Raw genomic sequence first — 21,588 nt, 5'->3', positions numbered from 1 at the left:
AGATCTCTCAATTCTCTTTCCCCTAACTACCACCAGAAAAATCTCATGAATAAATGAGAGTAAAAAAAGACTCAATTTCTAGGTAGAAAAGTAACATAAAGTATAATATAACTTTACTATGGGGCGTTCTCTTGTTTCATGATAATCCAAAATCAAAACAGAACTTGATGAATCACTAATCCATAATCTATCCCATAGAACATGCATACATACGTTCTATGGCTCAAGCCTGATTAAGCCTTACCTCCTAGCAGCTATGATATTGTGGGTTATTGCTAGGAGAAACAGCAGTCAGACACCCGGTTGAGTTAGTCCTATCAGACTATTTTAAGTCAACAATTCCTCTTAGGCCTAATCTATCCATTTGACAATGGAAATAACAGTAGGGACCTGTGTCAATGTGCAGCAGATTTCATTGATGAATAACATTCTAGAAATATGTGAAAAGCTATGTTAGCAACCAAAATACAAACAAACATGGTTATTTGGAAAAATCAGAAAATACTTTGTAAGTTTTATAAGAACCAATTATGAACTAAGGGATGTCAGCCTTTCTCTCTTATCTTTAACCAATTAACTCACTGCAAAAATAGCATTTTTTTTTTTTTTTTTTTTTAATTCATGACAGACAGAGAGAGGGGCAGAGAGCAGAGACACAGGCAGAGGGAGATAAGCAGGCTCCATGCAGGTAGTCCGACGTGGGACTCGATCCTGGGTCTCCAGGATCACATCCTGGGCCAAAGGCGGCGCCAAACTGCTGAGCCACCGGGGCTGCCCAAAAATAGCTTTTTCAGAAATATATCACTGGGAATTATTTGGCTTTGAAGAAGTCTCTTTTGTTCCTGTGTTTTTATGAGGTTTTGTATTCAGGGAAAGAGCTTTCAGAAGTTTGTTTCTTATAAACAATTTCAGGAACAATGCAGGAATTTTAGGAATTAATGCAACCCTTTTCAACCTGGGTTCCACTAGAATTAAGCCCTAATGCCCTGAAGCATCCATAGAATATATCGATTAACTTCTCTCCTATCCATCTGGAAGAGTACTAGTTATGAACCATCTTTGGAGAACTAATAAAAAGAGTGTCTCTAATTCTTTTCTGTGTTCTGTGATTCTGATGAGGAACCCAGGTTGAGAAAGGCTGGTAGAGGCTCCTAAATGAAAGCATAGCAAAACTTAGCACTAGGATCTTTAGGCAGGAAGAGTAGGCCATAGACTACCCAAACCTCCATGTAACTTCAGCAAAACAAACACTGGATAGGGAGGTATCTTTTTTTGAAACGTCATAAACCTTCTTCTAGCTGTTCACATACATAGAAAATCAGAGACCTCAACAAGAACATAAAGTACAGGTCTCTGAACATCTTTCACCAATATTTATTTATAAAGCACCTCTTATGTGTCAAACACTTCTAAATGCTGGGAATAGAACAGTACAAAACAGACACATCTCTACTCTCATGGATCTCATATTCAAATAAGGGGAGAAACAATAATAAAATTAGTAAAATACATAGTATGTTATATGATAATAAGTGCTGTGTAGAAAAATAATGGAGGAAACTTTGATAGGGAATGTTGGGTAGGGTATTTGTACAATTTTAAGAATAGCCTCAATGAGAATGTAATTTTTTTTTTTTTTTGAGAATGTAATCTTTAGTTAAAAACTGAAGGAAGTAGGATACCCAGCTAGGTATCTCAAAGCATCCCAGGCAAAGGAAATAGCAAGTGCAAAGAACTTAAAGCAGGAGAGTGCCTGGCATGTTTTAAAATAACAAAACAATAGTAAGGAGGCTAGTATGACTGGAGTGAAATGTCTAGCTGGAAGAGAGGGTAGGTTTGGGAATGTAGTGATGTGATTAGAAACAAAATAGGGTGATACAGAGTTGTGTAGGTCACTGTAAGAACTTTAGCTTTTGGTCAGAATGAGATTGGGAAGCAGTGGAGGGTTTGGAGGGGAGAATTATGACCTGACTTATTTCAAGAGAATGAATCTGGCTGTAGTGCTGTGAATAAACTTCAGTTTATTGAAGAGGGGCAAGCTTAGAACCCAGGAGCTCAGTTTTTAAGACATGGAGATGCCTACAAAACATCCAAGTGAAAGGACTTAGCAGGCAGTTGGATATATGGATCTAGTGTGTAGGAGAGAGATTTGAGGTGGAGATAAATCTGAGAATCAAATGTCAATACATAACAGTATTTAAAACTATGAGGCTGCATAAACTCATGTGGGGAAGAGTATAAAGAGAGGAGGTCCAAGGATCAGTCTTGGGGATCTCCAATGTTACTTTTCTGTAGTCACTTAAATGATAATGTACGCTAAAAATGGGTTCCAAGTTTATTGACATGCATTTGCATATCTTCCTATATTTAGAGAACTATGAGTCGATTCCATTATTCCTAGCTTTTCATTTGATAGATATGGAGCTTTTTCTGTATCACCTCATGTGACTTCTCATTGCCTCTGTTACGAACATCACAGGCTGCAAGAGTTTTCTAGGATCACACAAACAAATCACACATGGATCAAAGCCTAGAAAGTAGGTCTCTCCTAAATCCTACTCCAGGGCTTGCCAATTGTTCATGTGAAAAAAACAAAACAAAATGAGGTAACACTGTGTATGATATAGCTGCAAAAGGAGCAAACATTGGGGCACCTCAGTAGCTGGGTTGGATAAGTATCTGACTCTTGATTTTGGCTCAGGTCATGATCTTGGGGTCATGGGGATCCGGCTCTGTGCTCAGTGGGGAGTCTACTTGAGATTCTCTCTCTCTGCCTCTTCCCCATTGCCACTCTCTTTCTCTACTTCTCTAAAATAAATAAATCTTTAAAAAAAAAGCAAACCTCATCTTAGATTTCATTTTAAAAGCACTGAGTTTATGGAAATAATACTTCTATAGATTATTTCAGACCATAAATGGAATACTATAGACATGTTTTTATTTTTAAAGATTTTTATTTATTTATTCATGAGAGACACAGAAGGAGAGAGAGGCAGAGACACAGGCAGAGGGAGAAGCAGGCTCCATGCAGGGAGCCCGACGTGGGATTCGATCCTGGAGGATCACGCTCTGGGCTGAAGGCGGCGCTAAACCGCTAAGCCACCAGGGCTGCCCTAGACAGATTTTTAAAAGGACGTTTATCTGGAATATATCCAGACGACAATAACCAGAGCAGTGAGATGCCCCGAAAATGGTGATTTTTTTATTTCTATGCAAATTCATTAAATTCATTAAATTCCAGGGATTACATGAGAGCCTATCAGAGCTAAATAACTAGATAAATCAAGAATTATCCTAACATCTAGAATGCTCCCAAAGAAGCCAGGTGGCCATTTGCAAGGGATGCCATCAAGGTAATTCTAGCATCCAGTAGGAAGCTGAATAACTGGTCTTAAGTTTTTCTATTTTCAGAATGATTTGACTCCATGCTCCTGAACTTTATATCCTTAAATGGATATATATGGTTGATAATTTTTTACTATAAAAATGGCAACTTCATGTAGTTCAACCTAAAAAGTCCAAGTTTTCCAGGGTGACATCAGTTAATACCATTCACCAATGAACTACAGTAGGCAAATATGTGTTCACTTAAAACCAAGGCATAGGTCACACTTTCTAGGTAAATAGATATTTTGTAAGTACCTTCCTTACATATAAGGTCTCAGTAGGAGGGCAGGCATTAGTTTTCTCTATAGGAATACAATTGGAAATGTGGATCTAGTGTGTAGGGAAAAGATTGAGCTGCCATTAAAACTTTTTTTTTTCTTTTTCTTTACGATAGTCACACACACACAGAGAGAGAGAGAGGCAGAGACACAGGCAGAGGGAGAAGCAGGCTCCATGCACTGGGAGCCCAACGTGGGACTCGATCCCGGGTCTCCAGGACCGCGCCCTGGGCCAAAGGCAGGTGCCAAACCGCTACGCCACCCAGGGATCCCGGCATTAAAACTTAATGTAGTTATTGTTTAGTATCAATCTTTTTTTTTTTTAAAGGATTTTATTTATTTATTCATGAGAGATACAGAGAGAGAGAGAGGCAGAGACCCAGGTAGAGAGAGAAGCAGGCTCCATGCAGGGAGCCTGACGCGGGACTCGATCCCAGGTCTCCAGGATCACACCCTGGGCCGCAGGCTGTGCTAAACCGCTGAGCCACCAGGGCTGCCCTTTAGTATCAACCTTTAAATAATATGTACAAACTCACAGTCTAAAATGTTACACATCATTTTATAAATCATATTTTCACAATTATTATGGTTTCTAGAGTTATATTAACTGGTTCATGAATTCTCAACGCTGGCTATTTCAGCAGAATAAGATAGGTACACAACTTTTACACATATCTTTACACAAAAATTCAGAGGGATTTACATCATTTTGTTATGGGGGTGGGGGGAGTAAAAAGAGAAATGTAACAAGTGTAAATAATAATCCACCCAACCTAAGTTATAGCTTCCCAAACAAGCTTTCTTCAATTTTATATAACAAATACTACTTCAATTTTATATAACAAATAAATACTATGTGTGAAAAACAAACAAAATTTCAGGTCACGCTGAAAGTTTCTAAAGAATATTACTATTTATAATGTGAAGAGATAACTAGGGCAAACATTCAGCTTTCTATTATATTCCAACAAAGAACAAAATAAAATAGCTCCATATTAGATCAGATACATAGTAGGCATTGTTGAACAAATGGATAATGCCTTTAAAGGGTCCAATGTGGTAATAAGCTCATCTGTCATTAAGTGATAGCTCCAGAGTCCATATATTTGAACTAATGCCACTGCAAAGGAAGGGAAGAATGACAAGCAATACAATGTCACAGTTTAGGAGAGAAGGCAAAGGGCTCACTGGAGCTAGGACCTACTTGAATGTTTTCATTGTTTCTTGGTGCAATTAAGGTTTCTCCATTAATTTGCAAGTTCTGGATGGAGGGATGGAGAACTCCTCTTTTATTTTCAAAGAATGGAAAAAAATACAAGTCTTTGTACATTCTGCTCAATGAAGTTCATCAATGAATTACATACACCCACCCTCTGAATAAATTAGAAATCAAATTTGTTAATCACTCTCCTCTGCCTTTATTGGAAGAAGAGATCTGTATTAGGCTCCACTCTGAAACCTCAAAGGATCCAAAGATTCCATCCAGAATTTTGGTCTAAATTTCAACTGAGAGTCAAAGTATCTATTCTAAAGCACAGGTTTGATGGCGCTTCAATAGACAGGTGGGTCCATAGCAGCTCAGTACTCACCTGAGCTGTAGCTGTCAGTAGATGACTGAGAAATAGAACGAGACAGAGAGCGACGTCCAATTTTAGTGGGACGTTTGTTGAATTCTTGCTTCTGGTCAGCAAATTGGATCTGCTAAGAAAAAAGAACTCTAGTTATATAAAGGACAACAATCTTCATTTTGAGACAGCAGTTGAAGGCTTGCATTAGAGGATCTTAGTTGATCTGTTTGTACCAACCCATACTTGGAGAGAATGATTTTTCATTCTTTACCTATTGTATTTCTATCAAATTTAAATCTTTGATTAACTCTCTGGCTATATACCTTTTATAATAAAACTGTGGACAAAAAAAAAGGGAGAATGGGATGTTCTGGTTAAAATAAATTTTTAGAAAGCCTAGTCATATTCCTTTCTATAGTTTTGTTGAAAATTAAGACTGGAATCTTTGAAACTACTTATTCTAATATTCATATATCTAGATGAGAAAGCTATAAGGTACAGAAAAGTAAAGTGACTTGTCTTCAGATTTTAAGATTCTCAGGAAATGGGATGGTATAATAAAAAGGGGGGGGGGGGCTTTCCTTCCTGAAATGCATTCAAATCCTGACTATGGGGAGGCCTGGGTGGCTCAGTGGTTGAGTGTCTGCCTTTGGCTCAGGGCCTGATCCCAGGGTCCTGGGATTGAGTCTTGCATTGGGCTCCCAAGGAGGAGCCTGCTTCTCTCTCCACCCGTGTCTCTGCCTCTCTCTCTCTCTGTGTCTTGCATGAATAATAAAATCTTAAAAAAAAAAAAGTCCTTACTGTGCCATTAATTAGCTATATGATGTTGGTCAAGATGTTTTTGTGATCCTCATTTTCTCATAAATACAGCAAAGACAAAAGTATTTTTTACTTCACAAGTTTTAGAGAGGGTTAAATGAAACAACACATGTAAACTGTGAACATAGCAGTAGATTCAATTAAATCTGCCCCCCCCGACTCCTACTCCTACAGTTCACTGTTGTTATAATTCTTGCAGGTAGTCATTCTAGCCTTTTAAAGGCTTTGTAGAAATGTATTAATTAGCTTTTCAATACTAATAAGTAAACCTTAACTTATTTTTATGTATATATATTTTTAAAATTTTATTTATTCATTCATGAGAGACATAGAGAGAGGCAGAGACACAAGCAGAGGGAGAAGCAGGCTCCCTGTGGAGAGCCCGATGTGGGACTCCATCCCAGGACCCTGGGATCACACCCTGAGCCAGAGGCAGATGCTCAACTGCTGAGCTACCCAGGCGTCCCAACTTACTATTTTTATTTTATTTTTTTTTCTTTTTTTTTTTTTAATTTTTATTTATTTATGATAGTCACAGAGAGAGAGAAAGAGAGGCAGAGACATAGGCCGAGGGAGAAGCAGGCTCCATGCACCGAGAGCCCGACGTGGGATTCGATCCCGGGTCTCCAGGATCGCGCCCTGGGCCAAAGGCAGGCGCCAAACCGCTGCGCCACCCAGGGATCCCCCAACTTACTATTTTTAATGTTTGATATCATAAAATACCTAAAAGCCACAAGATAGATCATCTGTTAACTATAACACGACAGATGTAGAAGGAGTAGATAAAGGACTGGACTGACTACATATAGATAGCAATAGAGGTCACATTTTGGACCAATATCTGAGGAGTTTCTTACAATTTTATCTCTTTCTCCTATCATTAGAGGTTCTAGCTGACAATTCCTAACACTTTACAAATCAAAGCTCATATAATTTATTCAACAAATAACATTTTTTTCTTTCTCCCTAATTGAAGATTTGTATAATTGCTTCAATTATTCTGGATCCAAGGTGGCATGGAGGCAGGAAGGATCAAAGATCTGACAACTACCTTTCATGATAAAAAGATGGTTCCTTGGTGGGCAGAACACAGACACAACCTAATCAGAATGAAATCACCAACCAATGGCTGTATTTCCTGCAATTAGAGGCAACTACTGAGTCTTTTGAATATTGAGACAAGGGAGACTAATACCAAACTGGATGAGGTTAGCATCTCTTCTAGGGAATTCATAGCATATTCATAGCTATAATAACAGATTAAGCCTGTATACCTTAATGTACCTTAGAGTTTGCAAATTGTTTTCAGTAATAAGAAAATTCTTTGGACCAAAAGCTCTTTGCAAAGTGAAAAATTGGCAAAATTGACTATTTTGCTAAAGTAGTGATTTATTCCAAAAGGATACAGTGCTCTTTCCACACACTCCCATGGGATATACGAAATTTCCATGTACTCCTAGCACAACATTTACCACACTGAATGTAAGTATCTACCTGTATCCTCTATAAAGGCAGGAACTGTGCATCTTACTCACCCTTATGTCCTCAGGCACAAATGCCTGACACATGGTAGGCAATTACATGCTGAAACAATGAATCTGAAGTAGCTTATTCTAGCTTCACTGTCTGTATTTGGTCAAATATTAAGAAAATATGGTAAGCATAAGCCAAATTTAAAGTTAAAAGAATTTTCAGGGCCAAAAAAGCTAGATAGGGGAAGGTAGGTGAGAAGATGGGGAGGGAGACAGGTCAAGCTGAAAACTCTGGCTTTCATACCACCTTTCTTGTTCAAAGACAATGATGTCTTTTTTTTTTTTTAAGACTCCCATCTAGGGGGATCCCTGGGTGGCGCAGCGGTTTGGCGCCTGCCTTTGGCCCAGGGCGCGATCCTGGAGACCCGGGATCGAATCCCACATCGGGCTCCCAGTGCATGGAGCCTGCTTCTCCCTCTGCCTGAGTCTCTGCCTCTCTCTCTCTCTCTCTCTGTGACTATCATAAATAAATAAAAATTAAAAAAAAAAAAAAAAAAAAAGACTCCCATCTAGGAAAAGGAGTAGTAACTGACTTCCCAAAGGCTAGGATGAGTCACTAACTTCAGCAGTGCCTACTTTGGGAAAAAAAAAGTAACATAAATCCTGCCTCAGATATATAACCCCCCCTCCCATCCACACACCACTAGAGGGGGCCAGCCACTCTGCTTCTTAGATTTGTAGACTAAGGGGTGGGTGGGTGCACACCACTTACCCCAATAACACTAAACCATGTAGCTATCTGGCTATTCCTCTTCTCAATCCAGTTTCCATAGGCTGAGCTCTCTTTTCTATAGTCTCCATTTACAGTAATTTACAGTAATTCCTCCCACCGGGTCTTTTGGCACTAAAGACTAGGCTACGCTAGCTTCCTCCACTCAGAGACAAGGTTTAAATCTTGTTTACTCATTAGACACTGACCTCATAGTTAAGACGAATATTACAAAGAGACTACCACTTATATAGAATTATATACACTTTTCCCAAGAAATAAATGTTTCTATCCTATCTTTTCGATCTTGTCCAAAACCAGAGTCCTTCAAGGTAACCCTCCTTTTCCATTTTAGAGAGAACTGCCTAATTCCAACAGGCAAGATAGGGAAAGAGACTATTGAGAGGGGCAGCTCACCTTATGCCAGAAGCAGGGATGAAAGCAGCAAAGGAGTGAAAAAGCAGCTGGCCTAGTACAGTAATGGCTACCGCAGCAGCAAGCCTGGTAAGTAAGAGCTTAGCCTCACCTGGGCTCTAATCCCAGAGTTCCCATTGACAATGTATTTCTTCTTGTTGCCCAGCATAGTGACATGACCAGCCCCACTGCCACCTCTCCAGTCCAGGGACCCTTGTGGCTAGGCCTTTAAACTTTCCTCATCAGCAATTCTGTTGGCTCTGTTTCCAGCTAGCTTTTTTTTTTTTTCTTTTTGGTGTGGGGGTGCTGCCCTTCCCTGGAATCCCTGAAGCGGCTCCAACAACCCCTCCAGCAGTAGAGCCCAATTTAATAAGGCATTTCTGTTAGTGGCTCATCAACCATTCCTAATTCTGGTAGCTGTTTTGCTTTATTTTTTTTTCCTAAACACCTAATTACACGGATCCTCTGACCTCTAAACCTTAACAAGTCCCTTGACAAGGCCCAACTTGCATGCGCATAACAATAGCTTATTTATATAACCCGTGCACTTTTTTGCCTGCTATAATTAACTTGCTAATTAGGTTCCTTTTTAACCTTACCTCCTCCTTTTCCATGTCAGATGATTTTAGTTAACCTAGTCTCATTAGAAAAAAATTAACTACAGAGTCACTAAAACAATGAGGGAATTTATTAAGAAGGTAAGAAAAAAATGGTGCCAAATGCGAGGCAGCCTCTACACCCTGTGTCCTTGGGTTTGTCAGGTTGAGGACACTGGTTTCAGCTATCACCATGGAATCAACTTTCTCAGACCGTTGCTTTACTCTTAATTGTGCATCTTTTATACAGGTTTTTTTTTTTTTTAGTCTTTTATACAGGTTTTGACGTATGGTTTCTAGTCTCATCTCAAGATTGTTGCTGATTAAATGGTGAGTGACTCTGTTTTTTCCAAAGTTTTTCAAAAACTGTGTGTTTTGTGGGAAGTATGACTACAAAGGAGAATTTCCTATTTCCTAGAGTCCCCAGAATCACAATGACCTTGTTACATATCAGATAAAGAGTCAAATGAAAGGGCAAAGAATCACATTATTTGTTGATTTCTAGAAGGCAGTGAAATCTACATTCAACTGTATGTTATAAGACAGGGATGGAAATGTGATTTGAATTCTTCCTTAAAAAAAGAGATTGCTTGTTGAGCAGAAGAAAGAACATAAAGTGGTAGATTCTTTTTTTTTTAAGGATAATCTTTACTTTGAGAGAAAAGATCTCTGGAAGAATGGAATAAAGGGAGGAGAGCTAATATTTATTAAGTTCCTACTATGTATGCATAGCCCTGCATATATGTTACTTCTATTAATCATTGTAAAAATCTTACAAAGTAGTCCTCATTATTCCCTTTTGACAAGTTAGGAAAGGGCAGTCCTAAGAGAACGAATGATTTGGTGGACATCTCACTGCAAGTCAGTGATGGCACTGAAACAGGAGTCTGTGTTTATGACAGAGCCAAAGTTCTTTCTACTATACCACACCTTATGATATTAATCAGAAGATGAAAAACTCCCCTGGTCCTAATTCTGGGTATACTAGTCCCACCTCATTTCTCTTAATTTATCTTCAAACTTAATTGATTTAAAATTACTCTTTAAGTTTAGTTTTATTTATCAGATTGGGTCTCCAAAATGGTATCAGCCCAGATGATCTTGGGGCTCTGATCACACAATTCTGAAATGGCTAATCATAGAATCTGAAATCTAATAGCTCTTTAACTAGCAACTTTACCCAATGTCACTACCAAATATTATGACAAATTAACTGAACTCAAATATGATTCACTATGACCCATGACAATCCTCATCTCTTATTCATAATTTCACAAAATAAGACAGTCTTTTTCTTTTTTTTTTTTTAAGACAGTCTTTTTCTGGGATCCCTGGGTGGCGCAGCGGTTTAGCACCTGCCTTTGGCCCAGGGCGCGATCCTGGAGACCCAGGATCGAATCCCACATCGGGCTCCCGGTGCATGGAGCCTGCTTTTCCCTCTGCCTATGTCTTTGCCTCTCTCTCGCTGTGACTATCATAAAACAACAACAACAACAACAAAAAAAAAAAAAAAAAAAAAAGTCTTTTTCTGTTTGCATGATGACTCTCTAAACTTCTGCTCTTAGGACACCCTCAGCTGGTTCTGCATTTTCCTTGCTTAGGTGAAAAGGAACTCATTAGTCCAAGGGTTAACTGACTAGACCTGAGCCAGAAGCTGCAAATCTATACTAAATCCAACTAGAAGACACTATTGCTGACAGGAAAAGCCTTACTACTCAAGTTTATCTAACAAAGTAGTTCTCAAACTTTAGGTCCATCAAAATAACCCACAGGGCTTATTAAAAAGCATTGCTAAACCCCATCCCCAGAGCTTCTGATTTAATAAATCTGGGTGGGGCCAAAGATTTTTGCATTTCCAACAAGTTCCCAGGTGATTTAAGGATGCTGGTCTGGGGACTACACTTCAAGAACCACTGCTCTGGGATCCCTGGGTGGCGCAGTGGTTTAGCGCCTGCCTTTGGCCCAGGGTGCGATCCTGGAGACCCGGGATCGAATCCCACGTCAGGCTCCCGGTGCATGGAGCCTGCTTCTCCCTCTGCCTGTGTCTCTGCCTCTCTCTCTCTCTCTCTCTCTGTGACTATCATAAATAAATAAAAATTAAAAAAAAAAAAAAAAAGAACCACTGCTCTAACACTTTCTCCAAGCATGAATAAAGCAGCCCTAATGCTCCTGACTCTCTCCTTAGCCAACCATTTTATCCTATCTGTGACCACACCATAGAGGCATATTCACAGGCAGAAAAGAAAAGATTATTTGGAAGGTCAGAGAACAGAATGAAGTGATCCTTTCTTTATACCCAACACAGGATATAAAGAGAACTGGGTCTAATTCTGATCTTTTCACAATTTAAGGCTGTTAAGAACAGATGGTTAATACATTGAGAAAACTAGGACTCATGGGGAGGACGGAAGATCTATTTACCCTAAAAAGGATCAGGCCAAGAGAAAACAATTTCTTTTCAAGTACATAAAGTCATACTACAAAGGATGATTACCAGCGCTTTCTCTCTCTCCTTCTCTGCATTTCTTAACATTTCAGCACTTAACGCTGGTAATTCTCATTTGTAAAATGGGAATAATAATAGCTCCTTTTCCTATCTCAGATGTGCACTGGACAAATTTAAAAAATGATGTAAGTAAAAGGGTTTTGGAGACTACATAATGATACATACATATAACCTATTAACACTTCTATTCTTTTAGGTCAAAAGTTTTTCACCTAGAGTCCATGGATGTCTAGACCAACCCCTTAACACAGAATGCAAAATTTTGTGTATGTGTTTATTTTCCTGGGTAGAGGGCCCATAGTTTTTCATCAGTTTCTCAAATGGGTCTCTGCCTTTAAGTGTCAATCCAGATCCAGAGTTGTAGTCAAACTACCTCCTACCACCATTTACCAGATACCTTAGAGATTTTTCTTTTACTTCCAAGTAGACATGGTTCAAGCATTCTTAGACACATCTCTCTCTTCTAAGCTAAATGAGCTGCCTGAGCAGATTCTTCACCTATAAAAGAGATTATTTCTAGCCAAAAGAAAATTGGGTAACCAGCTGGCTGGGTACTCAAGAAAGTCAATCAGATTTCCTATGGAAAAGTACCAAGTACTACTATAGACAGCTTGGATTGGAGGAGGAAACATCAAAATATAAAAACTTTTTAAAAAGGTTACTGCTGATCTCTATGAACACAAGAGGAGGTATTTTACCTACCAGTAGAGACCAAAGATTTCTCAAGGGAAATAAAAACATTATAAGGACAGTCTTTAAAAGGGTATGTTCCACAACCTTTTAGCAGTAAAATTCCTGAACAAGGTTAAAAAATCCTTGACATGAAAACAGCTTAGGAGCAGAGGCTCCAGAAGTTTTGCAGTGACTGAAGGAATGTTAACTTGAAGGTCTACCTTATCAATTCTCACTTAAAAAAAAAAAAAAAAGACTTTATTTATTTATCCATGAGAGACAGAGAGCGAGAGAGAGACAGAGACATAGACATAAGCAGGCTCCCCACAAGGAGTCTGATGCAGGACACGATCTCGAACCCCAGGATTAGGACCTGAGCTGAAGGCAGATGCTCAACCGCTGAGCCATCGAGGCATCCCTACCTTATCAATTCTCAAGATGGAGATTCTTCAAACTTTGTTCTGGCTTATTTCCCTGCTGAGAATCAGAGATGTGAGTACTGTCAGCTGCTGTGTGTGGTCTGAGTCCTATTCTTGGAGGGGTGTGCAAGTCCCTTACTGCTGCTGATCATTAACAAAGAGGGACATGTTATAATGTGCCTCCTCTGCTAAACTGTCCTCCTGAAAGAAGGTCTGAAAGTCTTGTAATGTTTCCTTTGGTGGCAAGGATAGTCTCAGTGGAAACTAAGTTACGTTAATGTATAAACTGGAACATGAATCAGACATTTGGTTAAAGCCTTCTTAAATTGAAATTCTGGCCCCCAACATGGGAGGTGGCTTCAGGGTTTTCTCCTGGGGGATTAAAAGGCATTCTAATATTTCATAGGTAAGATCTACAGGCAATATACACTATAGGGTGCTTGATGGCTCACTTTACTGGCTATGTGGCTATCAGTGGCAGCCTAATGAAGCACTTCCAGCCAGGTCAGAAAGTAATGATTTATGTGCTGAAAGAAAGCATCAAGAGGTAAATCTTTGGCAAGGAAAAGATAGACGAAAAAGCTAAGTTATTGAAGACAAGCCCCTTACTACTCTTTCTTGCTGTTGTTATAAAATTTTTGCTGATCAAAGGTGTTTTTCTGGCTTTTGAGAAGGGCCAAGAAATCTCTGAGAATGCCATATTGAAAAAAAAAAGCAGAGCTGTGCTTTATTAAAGAATGTTTTCTAAAAGTTGGGAAGTCCTAGATCACATCCTTAAGCAATAGTCACTAACTCTTGCAGGAGTTTTCTTGTTCCTGTAAATAAAAAGAAGTAAGTAAAGGTTCAGTAGGAGCTCCTCTGGAGAGCACGTGCTGAAGAGATAAGAGGACTATTATGAGAATAAGAGTTACTATAAAACTTTTATTGAAAAAAAAAAAAACTTTTATTGACTCTGAGTTGACACTCTAATGTTCTGTGGAATTCTTCTGTAATATTCCTTTATCAAAATACCAAAGTTTAATATCTTAAAGTGGTCCCTCCCCTAAGACAACCAAAATTCTTGCTCCTCCTTCTTGTTTATTAGTGAGTGGCTGGAGATTCAAAAACAAATTTAAAATCCAACCAGAATTATTATGTGAATCCTTTCCATCAATTTTAAAACACTATGTTATTTGAAATAAGCCTGTTACGGTTTAGCGCCTGCCTTTGGCCCAGGGCGCGATCCTGGAGACCCGGGATCGAATCCCACGTCAGGCTCCCGGAATGGAGCCTGCTTCTCCCTCTGCCTGTGTCTCTGCTTCTCTCTCTCTCTCTGTCTATCATAAATAAATAAATAAATCTTAAAAAAAAAAAAAAAAGAAAAAAGAAATAAGCCTGTTAATGGATAGGATTTATTTCCATTGAACACTTTAAAACTGAGTACAAGGTTCTGAAACAAGAACAACAATAGCAATAACCCCAACAAAAATAATAAACAATAGTTGTGACAGTGAGAGTTGAAATGTGGTTTCTTTAGTTAGGCCTTTGTCGGGCCTACTATATAATCAATCTCGTTACTGATGGTTATGTAAGTCCATAATTCCATAAACACTGAAAAGAGCCTGAAATATGTTGTATACAATAATCTAGCCAGTTTTCCATAGGGAAACATACATATATATATAAAAACATAAGGCTGGTATAGACTCTAAGAAATCAGGCTAAATCTAGAAAAAAAAAACAGACAGTGGTTGCTGTTTTTAAATCAAGTTAAATAAACTTTAAACAAAGTTGAAACTGGATCTGAAATACTAGGTTTTATGCGTTAGTTCTTATCGACAAATAAGTCCTTATATTTAAATTATATTAAAAATATCTAACAGGCAAATATGACATTTTGAAGAACGGTACCAAGAAAGCTATAGTTCCTGCCCTTTAGAAATACAGATATAAAAAATATCTGGGGAAAAGTGGGGCAGGTAAGGGAGAAATCCTTACATCTTTTCAGAGACTTGAGAGACCACTATTTCCCTAAATTCTGTCCCCCCCACCCCCGCCCTCACTATTCTTTTTCTTTACCCCCATGAGAAATAAACTAAGTATCAGCTTGCAAACAGAGTGAGAAGCAATCACAGGATAACACAATCCATGCAATACACCAGCAGTAGAGGAACTCCAGCCCAGCATAGACAACCAGGCAATAAGCTGACTCTGGCCATGGAACTCTCAAACCTTTCCCAGGTTCACTTGCAATTAAGAAACAGGCATGATCCAGGACACAAGAACTAATTAGAAATTAGAGGAATAGCTGTTCTTTCAACCACAGGTCTTGGTAGGGACTTGTCACAGGTGATCCCTGTCACCTGTCAGACATGGTTGCCTCATTACCAAGAAACAGAAGGAAAAGCAAAGCGTCCAAAGAACTCACCATCCACTCAGGCACGTGAAAAGCTGAGGTGCCCTCATTACTGTCCCACTTCTCCATAGTTCAGGCTTGGGTAATATATGTCCTGAAGCAAAAGGGAAAACTGGTTTGGAAATGCCAGGGTTTTTTGAGTGCCCAAAAGCAGAACCAAACCTAGTGATTCACAAGTTCACAATATCTAGCTGAATCTGCATCCCCTTTCAAAGTGACTTTCTATTCAAATTAAGATCATTAGTCAACCGCCTGACAAGTCCCTTACTGGCCGGCTTCAAACCTTCTCCTTTTCACTCAAAATCAGAGCTGATGTAAGGTTCTGCACCCAGGCACTGAACTTCCCACAGGACACTCACTGTTTAATGCTACCCAAACACACAACCCCCGCCTCCCCAGTAGGGACTTTCTGCAGCAACAGTCAGGCTTTCTCTCTTTCCCTGTTGTAAGGAAGGCACTTGTTAATTTTCTCCCGCCCCTCAGGACACGTCACTGGAGGTGCTGATACCAAGATCAATAAGGATCGAGGTCAAGAAGGCACTCCCATTTCTCAAGAGTTGCTTGATTTGGATCAGCTCAGTAAACAGGCGTTTCCTTGAAATCAAAAGTTCCTTATGGTTTTCAAGTTTAAACAACTATGCAGAACTTCCCCATCTGCTCACACCGGGGATCTGGCACCAAACTCAGGCATATCTCAAGCTAAATTCTTATTTACAAGGGAGATTTGATTCGGATGGTGCCAGGGAAGATCTCTTGCAAAATCAGAAATTAGAAGCTCTGGAGAATGTTCTGGGACCACAGCTCCCTCTGCTGGCCCTCTGTGCTATATACACAAAGGCCCCAGAGCCTTGGGCTGGGGAAGCAATGTAGGTGCCAACTATAAACCAGCTGGTTCCCTGAGGCTAGTCAGGAGCTACCAGTGTGTTCAGAGGCAGCCAAGGTATCAATCAAGTCCCTATCCAAAGTGGGGTTTGGGTTTGGGGAAGAAACAGGATGCCAACACAGTAGCCCAAACACTATCACCTTTAAGGGACCTCAGGAGCTCTTCCCTCCTTAGGTTCCTATGGCAGCTGCCTCCTCCATACTTCAGAAGTTTGGAAACAAGACAAAACTAAAAGTAGCCTAACCTCTTTTACCTGCTCTGCTCATTCCTAGAGTATATTATCCAGTAAGAATACCATAGATTTCAGGCACAAAGTAAGCCCAATGAGATATGCCTGCTTTGGTCCCTTTCAAGGACCAGAGACTCTTTCAGTGTTAAGTCCATTTGCAGAGGATAATTTTCTAGAGCTGATGGTTATGATATTAAAATTAGGATTATTGGTTCATTGCCCCTTAGTGCCTTCACTGGTTAAGAGAATGATCCTTTGGATGTGGAATGAAGAGGAAGGTAATGTCGAGGGAAAGAGGTATCGTTAAGATGCCAGAGAAGGCAGAATTCAAATATCTGACCTGGATGTTTAAACTAGAAAGAAACGCAGGTGAAAACAGAAGGGGACTGTTGGACCCTGTGAATGCAGAAGGATCAAAGGATGAGAGATCACAGGGCAGGTAGATATCAGATGCAGTAAGAAGAGAGAATAGCAGGGGTGCCCCAGTGGCTCAGTCAGTTAAGCCTTTGACTCCTGATTTTGGCTCAGGTCATGATCTCAGGGTCATGAGTTCAAGCCCCGAGTTGGATGTGGAGTCTGCTTAAGATTTTCTCTCTCCAAAACAAAAAAAAAAAAAGATTTTTCTCTCTCCCTCTCCTGCTGCCGTGCCCACCCCCCTCTAAAAAAATTTAAAAAAGAAAAACGAAAAAAGAAAAAAACAAACATCAGAGGTAGAAGTAAAGGAAGCTATCATCACAGAGGGGCTATGGAGTGATGCCAAGATATAGGTTGATGAGATGTAGGAGCAACAGGCCCTCTGGGGTCAGAGTGTCGATTCTGATAAATCCTTAGTTGAGCCACCTCCAGTTATTGTCCTCTTGTCTTCCTCTTAATCCAAACTTCTTAACAGAATGAGAAATTAACCTTTGCTGCCTAAATTTCCAATGGTATCTTTCATCTGTACTTTAAATGTAATGTATTCCAAATCAAAGTGATTGCTCCATCCTTCCTCCCCTCCCCAACCCTCCAAACAAGTTTCTTCTCACTTTTCTACCTCTGTTCCCTCAGTTAGCCAAATACAAACCTCAGTCATCTTTTCTTTCTTTCCTTTACCTAGTCCCTAGAACAATCCGTTGCCAGTTATTTTTTTTTTAAGATTTATTTATTTATTCATTCAGAGAGAGCGAGAGAGAGGCAGCGACACAGGCAGAGGGAGAAGCAGGCTCCATGCAGGAAGCCCGATGTGGGACTTGATCCCAGGTCTCCAGGATCACACCCCCGGCTGCAGGCGGCGCTAAACCGCTGCGCCACCGGGGCTGCCCGCCAGTTATTTTTTTTTTTAAGATTTTATTTATTTATACATGAGAGACAGAGAGGGAGAGGGAGAGGAAGAGAGGCGGGGGGCAGGCTCCATGCAGGGAGCCCGATGTGGGATTCGATCCCAGAACTCCAGGATCATGCCCTGGGCTGAAGGCAGGCGCTAAACTGCCACCCAGGGATTCCCCCGTTGCCAGTTATTTTTGAACCCTCTTCCAAGCCTGTTATCTGTCCCTCTCTATCCATTTTCATTACCTTCTAAAAACCCTCTATAAAGCCTTTCCAGGATGGTCTTCCTCTCCATATCCCAGTACATACTCCATCCCTAGGAAAGCTGTTTTGCCCACTATTTCCTGAATGTGAAGACCACATAGCACAGCAGCTAAGACCTTGGTTTGGGAATTAAACAGACCCGGGGAGAATAAGGACTCTGCCCTTTACTTAACCTCCCACTCCTCCAGTTTTCCAATCTGTATAGTGGAATAATAATAATAGCCACCTCACACAACTGAAACAAGGATTTAAAAAGTGTGTATACACTAAGGGCTTACTAAATGATAGCTCTTACTTATGTCATTATTATGCTGTGTCCTTTCCCACTTCATGCCTTTGCTCATGCCATTTTCCCAAATTAAAATGCATCCATTCTGCTTCACTTCTGTTAACTTGACTTATGCAAATTCCTCAAGTTCAACTCAAATGATAGTACTGCCATGGAACCTAACCTAGAAAAAACAACCTCCCTTTCCTCTAGTATTGGTCTTTGGTCACATCACTGTTTTCACCCTTTCTCATGTTAAAGTTAATGCATCTGTGTGTTGTCTCTCATCAGATTACAGGCTTTTTCTTTTTTTTTAGATTACAGGCTTTTTCAAGTGCTTAGTCAGTTTGATTTGCCCACAGTGTCTGGTACACAGTAAGGGCTTAAGAAATTATCATATTTTGTATGCTGTATGTACACCTTACAGTACTTTGGGGGTAACTTGCATAATCAGTGTGTTCAATATATTTATGTCCATTTTATTGAACCTGGAATGTTATTTTACATATGCAGGGATTTAGTTATACTATTGCCTACAGTTATGATTTATTTGTGGTGAGTCCTTAATAGGGTTTTAATCCTTAATTATATTATCTCTGCAGGAATATATAATCCACTTTCCATTGCTTGATCTGCATCAATTGTAATCCATTATGATCTGCATCATAATAAAGCTTTTAGGAACAAATCAAGGCCAAAAGAGTGGAGTCCAACCCTAAAAATATTTCAGTGATCAGCAAATTACTAGATTACTAGTGGTCTTGTAGATGTTTTCTACATAATAGGTTATTTAAGTAATAGAAGATGATTGATTGCACTCATGGTAAATGTCAAAACATGGAAGAAAATGACTTAAAGAAGATGGGTGGGAATATAAGAATAAGCACAAATAAAATATATCACTTTTGCAGGCTAAACTATCATATTAGTTGTGACTTTTTAAAAAAATTTTATTTATTTAAGAGAAAGTGAGAGTGCAGGAATGTAGGGAAATGGTGGGGGGGGAGGGTAGTGAGAAGAGAAAGTCTCAAGCAATTCTGCGCTGAGCACACTAAGCACAGAGTCAATGTGGGGATCATCTCACAACCCTGAGATCAGGACCTGAGCTAAAACCAAGAGTCCAACTGACTGGGTCACCGAGGCGCCCCTGTTTGTTTGGGTTTTTTTACTGTAAGTTTTAACTAAAGTAGATTTCCTTTACAAACTGTAGCTTTACTACACCATTCTGCCATGACTGTGAAACAAAAACACAACAGGAGCTGTTATTACATTTGGGAACTGAAAGTCTAGTAACTGAGTGGGGCTGTATGCAGCAGGAGGCATGGGTGTAAGAACTAATTATATAGCTGTTTTCGATCTAATTTCATTTTACTATACTGTGCCTTAGAAGATACACCAACAGCAGGAGAAGGAGTAAGAGAACTGCACATGGTTATCTATAATAAGCACTCTTCCCATTTAGGTGAGAAGTTTGCAACCTTAGAAGAAAAAAAGTTACTCAAACTACATTTGTATCTATGGCCTTCAAACTTTACAAAAATTGACCAAGTTTGCAAAAGAATCTCATTTGCACTCCAAAAAGAACAACTTGGAGCTGTCTGTGCCAGTTGTGCTTCTGCCAGTGGTGATTTGATAGCAGTATTGTTAATGAAAGTAAGCCAGGTGACTTGCCAGAGTTGAGTATATGTTTGGCCAGAAGAGAAAAAAACAAGTCAATATTTCCAGGGGGTCAAAGTCAAAAAGAACCACACAGTGGTAAAGAAGTAACTGCAATGGCAGAACAGGTTTAAATAAGAGGTGATAAATCTGGAACCTAGAAAGTCACAGGGCACAGGGCAAAGAATACATGAATGTGACCCAATTCTCTATTCCTGGCTTGTTTCTAATGGTTTTATTAGACGTTGGCAAGTCACCTAATTACTTTCTTCCTCAACTTCCTCATTATAAACCAAGGGGGAGGTGGTGTATAGTGGACTGTGGGAAGGAACCAGTTCTGACATTCAGTATTTCTAAGCCGTCTGGTTTCTCTGAGGCTATAAGAAAAAAAAAATAACTAGGTCCTTAGTCACCTAAGTTACAGCTTATTGTAAAGGCTTGGATTCTTAATCTCCTGAGTTCAAAGTTCCATCTGGTCAGTTATGAGGCTGGCTGTGGAAATGCCTTAGGTCTCCTTTGCCCCTGCAAACCTGAAGTGCTAATGCTATCATAGCAAATGGAATTGTTGAATTCTCCCCCTACCCACAACCTAAATGTTAGGCATCCTCTCAATACCTTAAGACTCACATCCCACAGGTATTTTAGACTCCACACAGAGGCACCATCATTACTGCTAAAACTACAGGTTTTGGAGCTAGACAGGCATGGGTTTAAAGGCTAGCTCCACCACCTACTATCTGTGTGTATCTTTACATAAAGATATAACTATATAAGCTATATAACTTTTTGAACCCTTGCTTCCTTAACTGTAAAACAGGATAATAATGCCTTCCTCACACTAATGTTATCAAAATTAAATAATACACAGAAATATACAAAAAGGGCGAGGAAGTTATTTTGTCCAAAACCATAGTAGAGTCATATCAGACTGAATCTTGACTCACACTTACTAACTGTAACTTTAGGCAAATTACTTATCCTTTCAGTGCCTCAGTTTTCTCATCTGTAAGATGAGGATATTGAAAGTATCTACCTTATTGAGAGGATCAAATAAATTTATATATAAATTATTTTATAATAATAAAATAAATTTATATACACATACACACATATATATCACTTAGAACAGTGCCTGGAACTTGTCAGTGCTATTTAAAAATCACTATTATTATGAATATAACATGTTTATTCCTTTTTTTTTTTTAAAGATTTATTTATTTATGATAGAGAGAGAGAGAGGCAGAGACACAGGAAGAGGGAGAAGCAGGCTCCATGCCGGGAGCCTGACGTGGGACTCGATCCCAGGACTCCAGGATCGCGCCCTGGGCCAAAGGCAGGAGCCAAACCGCTGAGCCACCCAGGGATCCCCAACATGTTTATTCCTGAACACACTCAAATCCATCTTCTACATGATGAATTCATTCAATCAAACCATAGATATTTATTGGGTGCCTATTATGTGTCAGCCAGCATAGAAAGACAGTCCCTGCTCTCATGGTGCTTACCATCAGGCAATTAAATAATTACAGTAAAAATATGAAAAATTACCAGGTAAATACAGGGTACTATGCAATATATGGCAAAGGTGCTAATCACACATATTGGGAATGAGGAGTTCCATTTAAGCTAAAAGGTAAAGAATGATTAGGGGGTGTCTGGTGTGTATTTGGCAAGAAGAATATAATATC

The 21,588-nt window shown here is 39.5% G+C and overlaps 1 protein-coding gene across 10 annotated transcripts in view; it reads right to left on the bottom strand.

Moving 5' to 3' along the window:
* Window positions 1-21,588, bottom strand: part of AHCYL2 (adenosylhomocysteinase like 2) — a 164,669-nt gene that overhangs the window by 39,626 nt on the left and 103,455 nt on the right. For 3 of the 10 annotated variants that reach the window (XM_077857303.1, XM_077857302.1, XM_077857300.1), the window contains exon 2: window positions 5,255-5,366. In XM_077857303.1, the coding sequence (XP_077713429.1) occupies window positions 5,255-5,366 (112 nt within the window). Of the gene's footprint in view, window positions 1-5,254; window positions 5,367-8,819; window positions 8,933-15,307; window positions 15,390-15,563; window positions 15,634-15,654; window positions 15,728-21,588 lie in introns of those variants that run through there. The other 7 variants (XM_077857307.1, XM_077857304.1, XM_077857305.1 and 4 more) reach the window with 7 other exon arrangements.

This window comes from Canis aureus, chromosome 18 (genome assembly GCF_053574225.1).
Source record: "Canis aureus isolate CA01 chromosome 18, VMU_Caureus_v.1.0, whole genome shotgun sequence".
NCBI lineage: Eukaryota > Metazoa > Chordata > Mammalia > Carnivora > Canidae > Canis > Canis aureus.
Note: the sequence above shows the minus strand (reverse complement) of the source record. Positions and strands in the feature narration are given on the sequence as shown.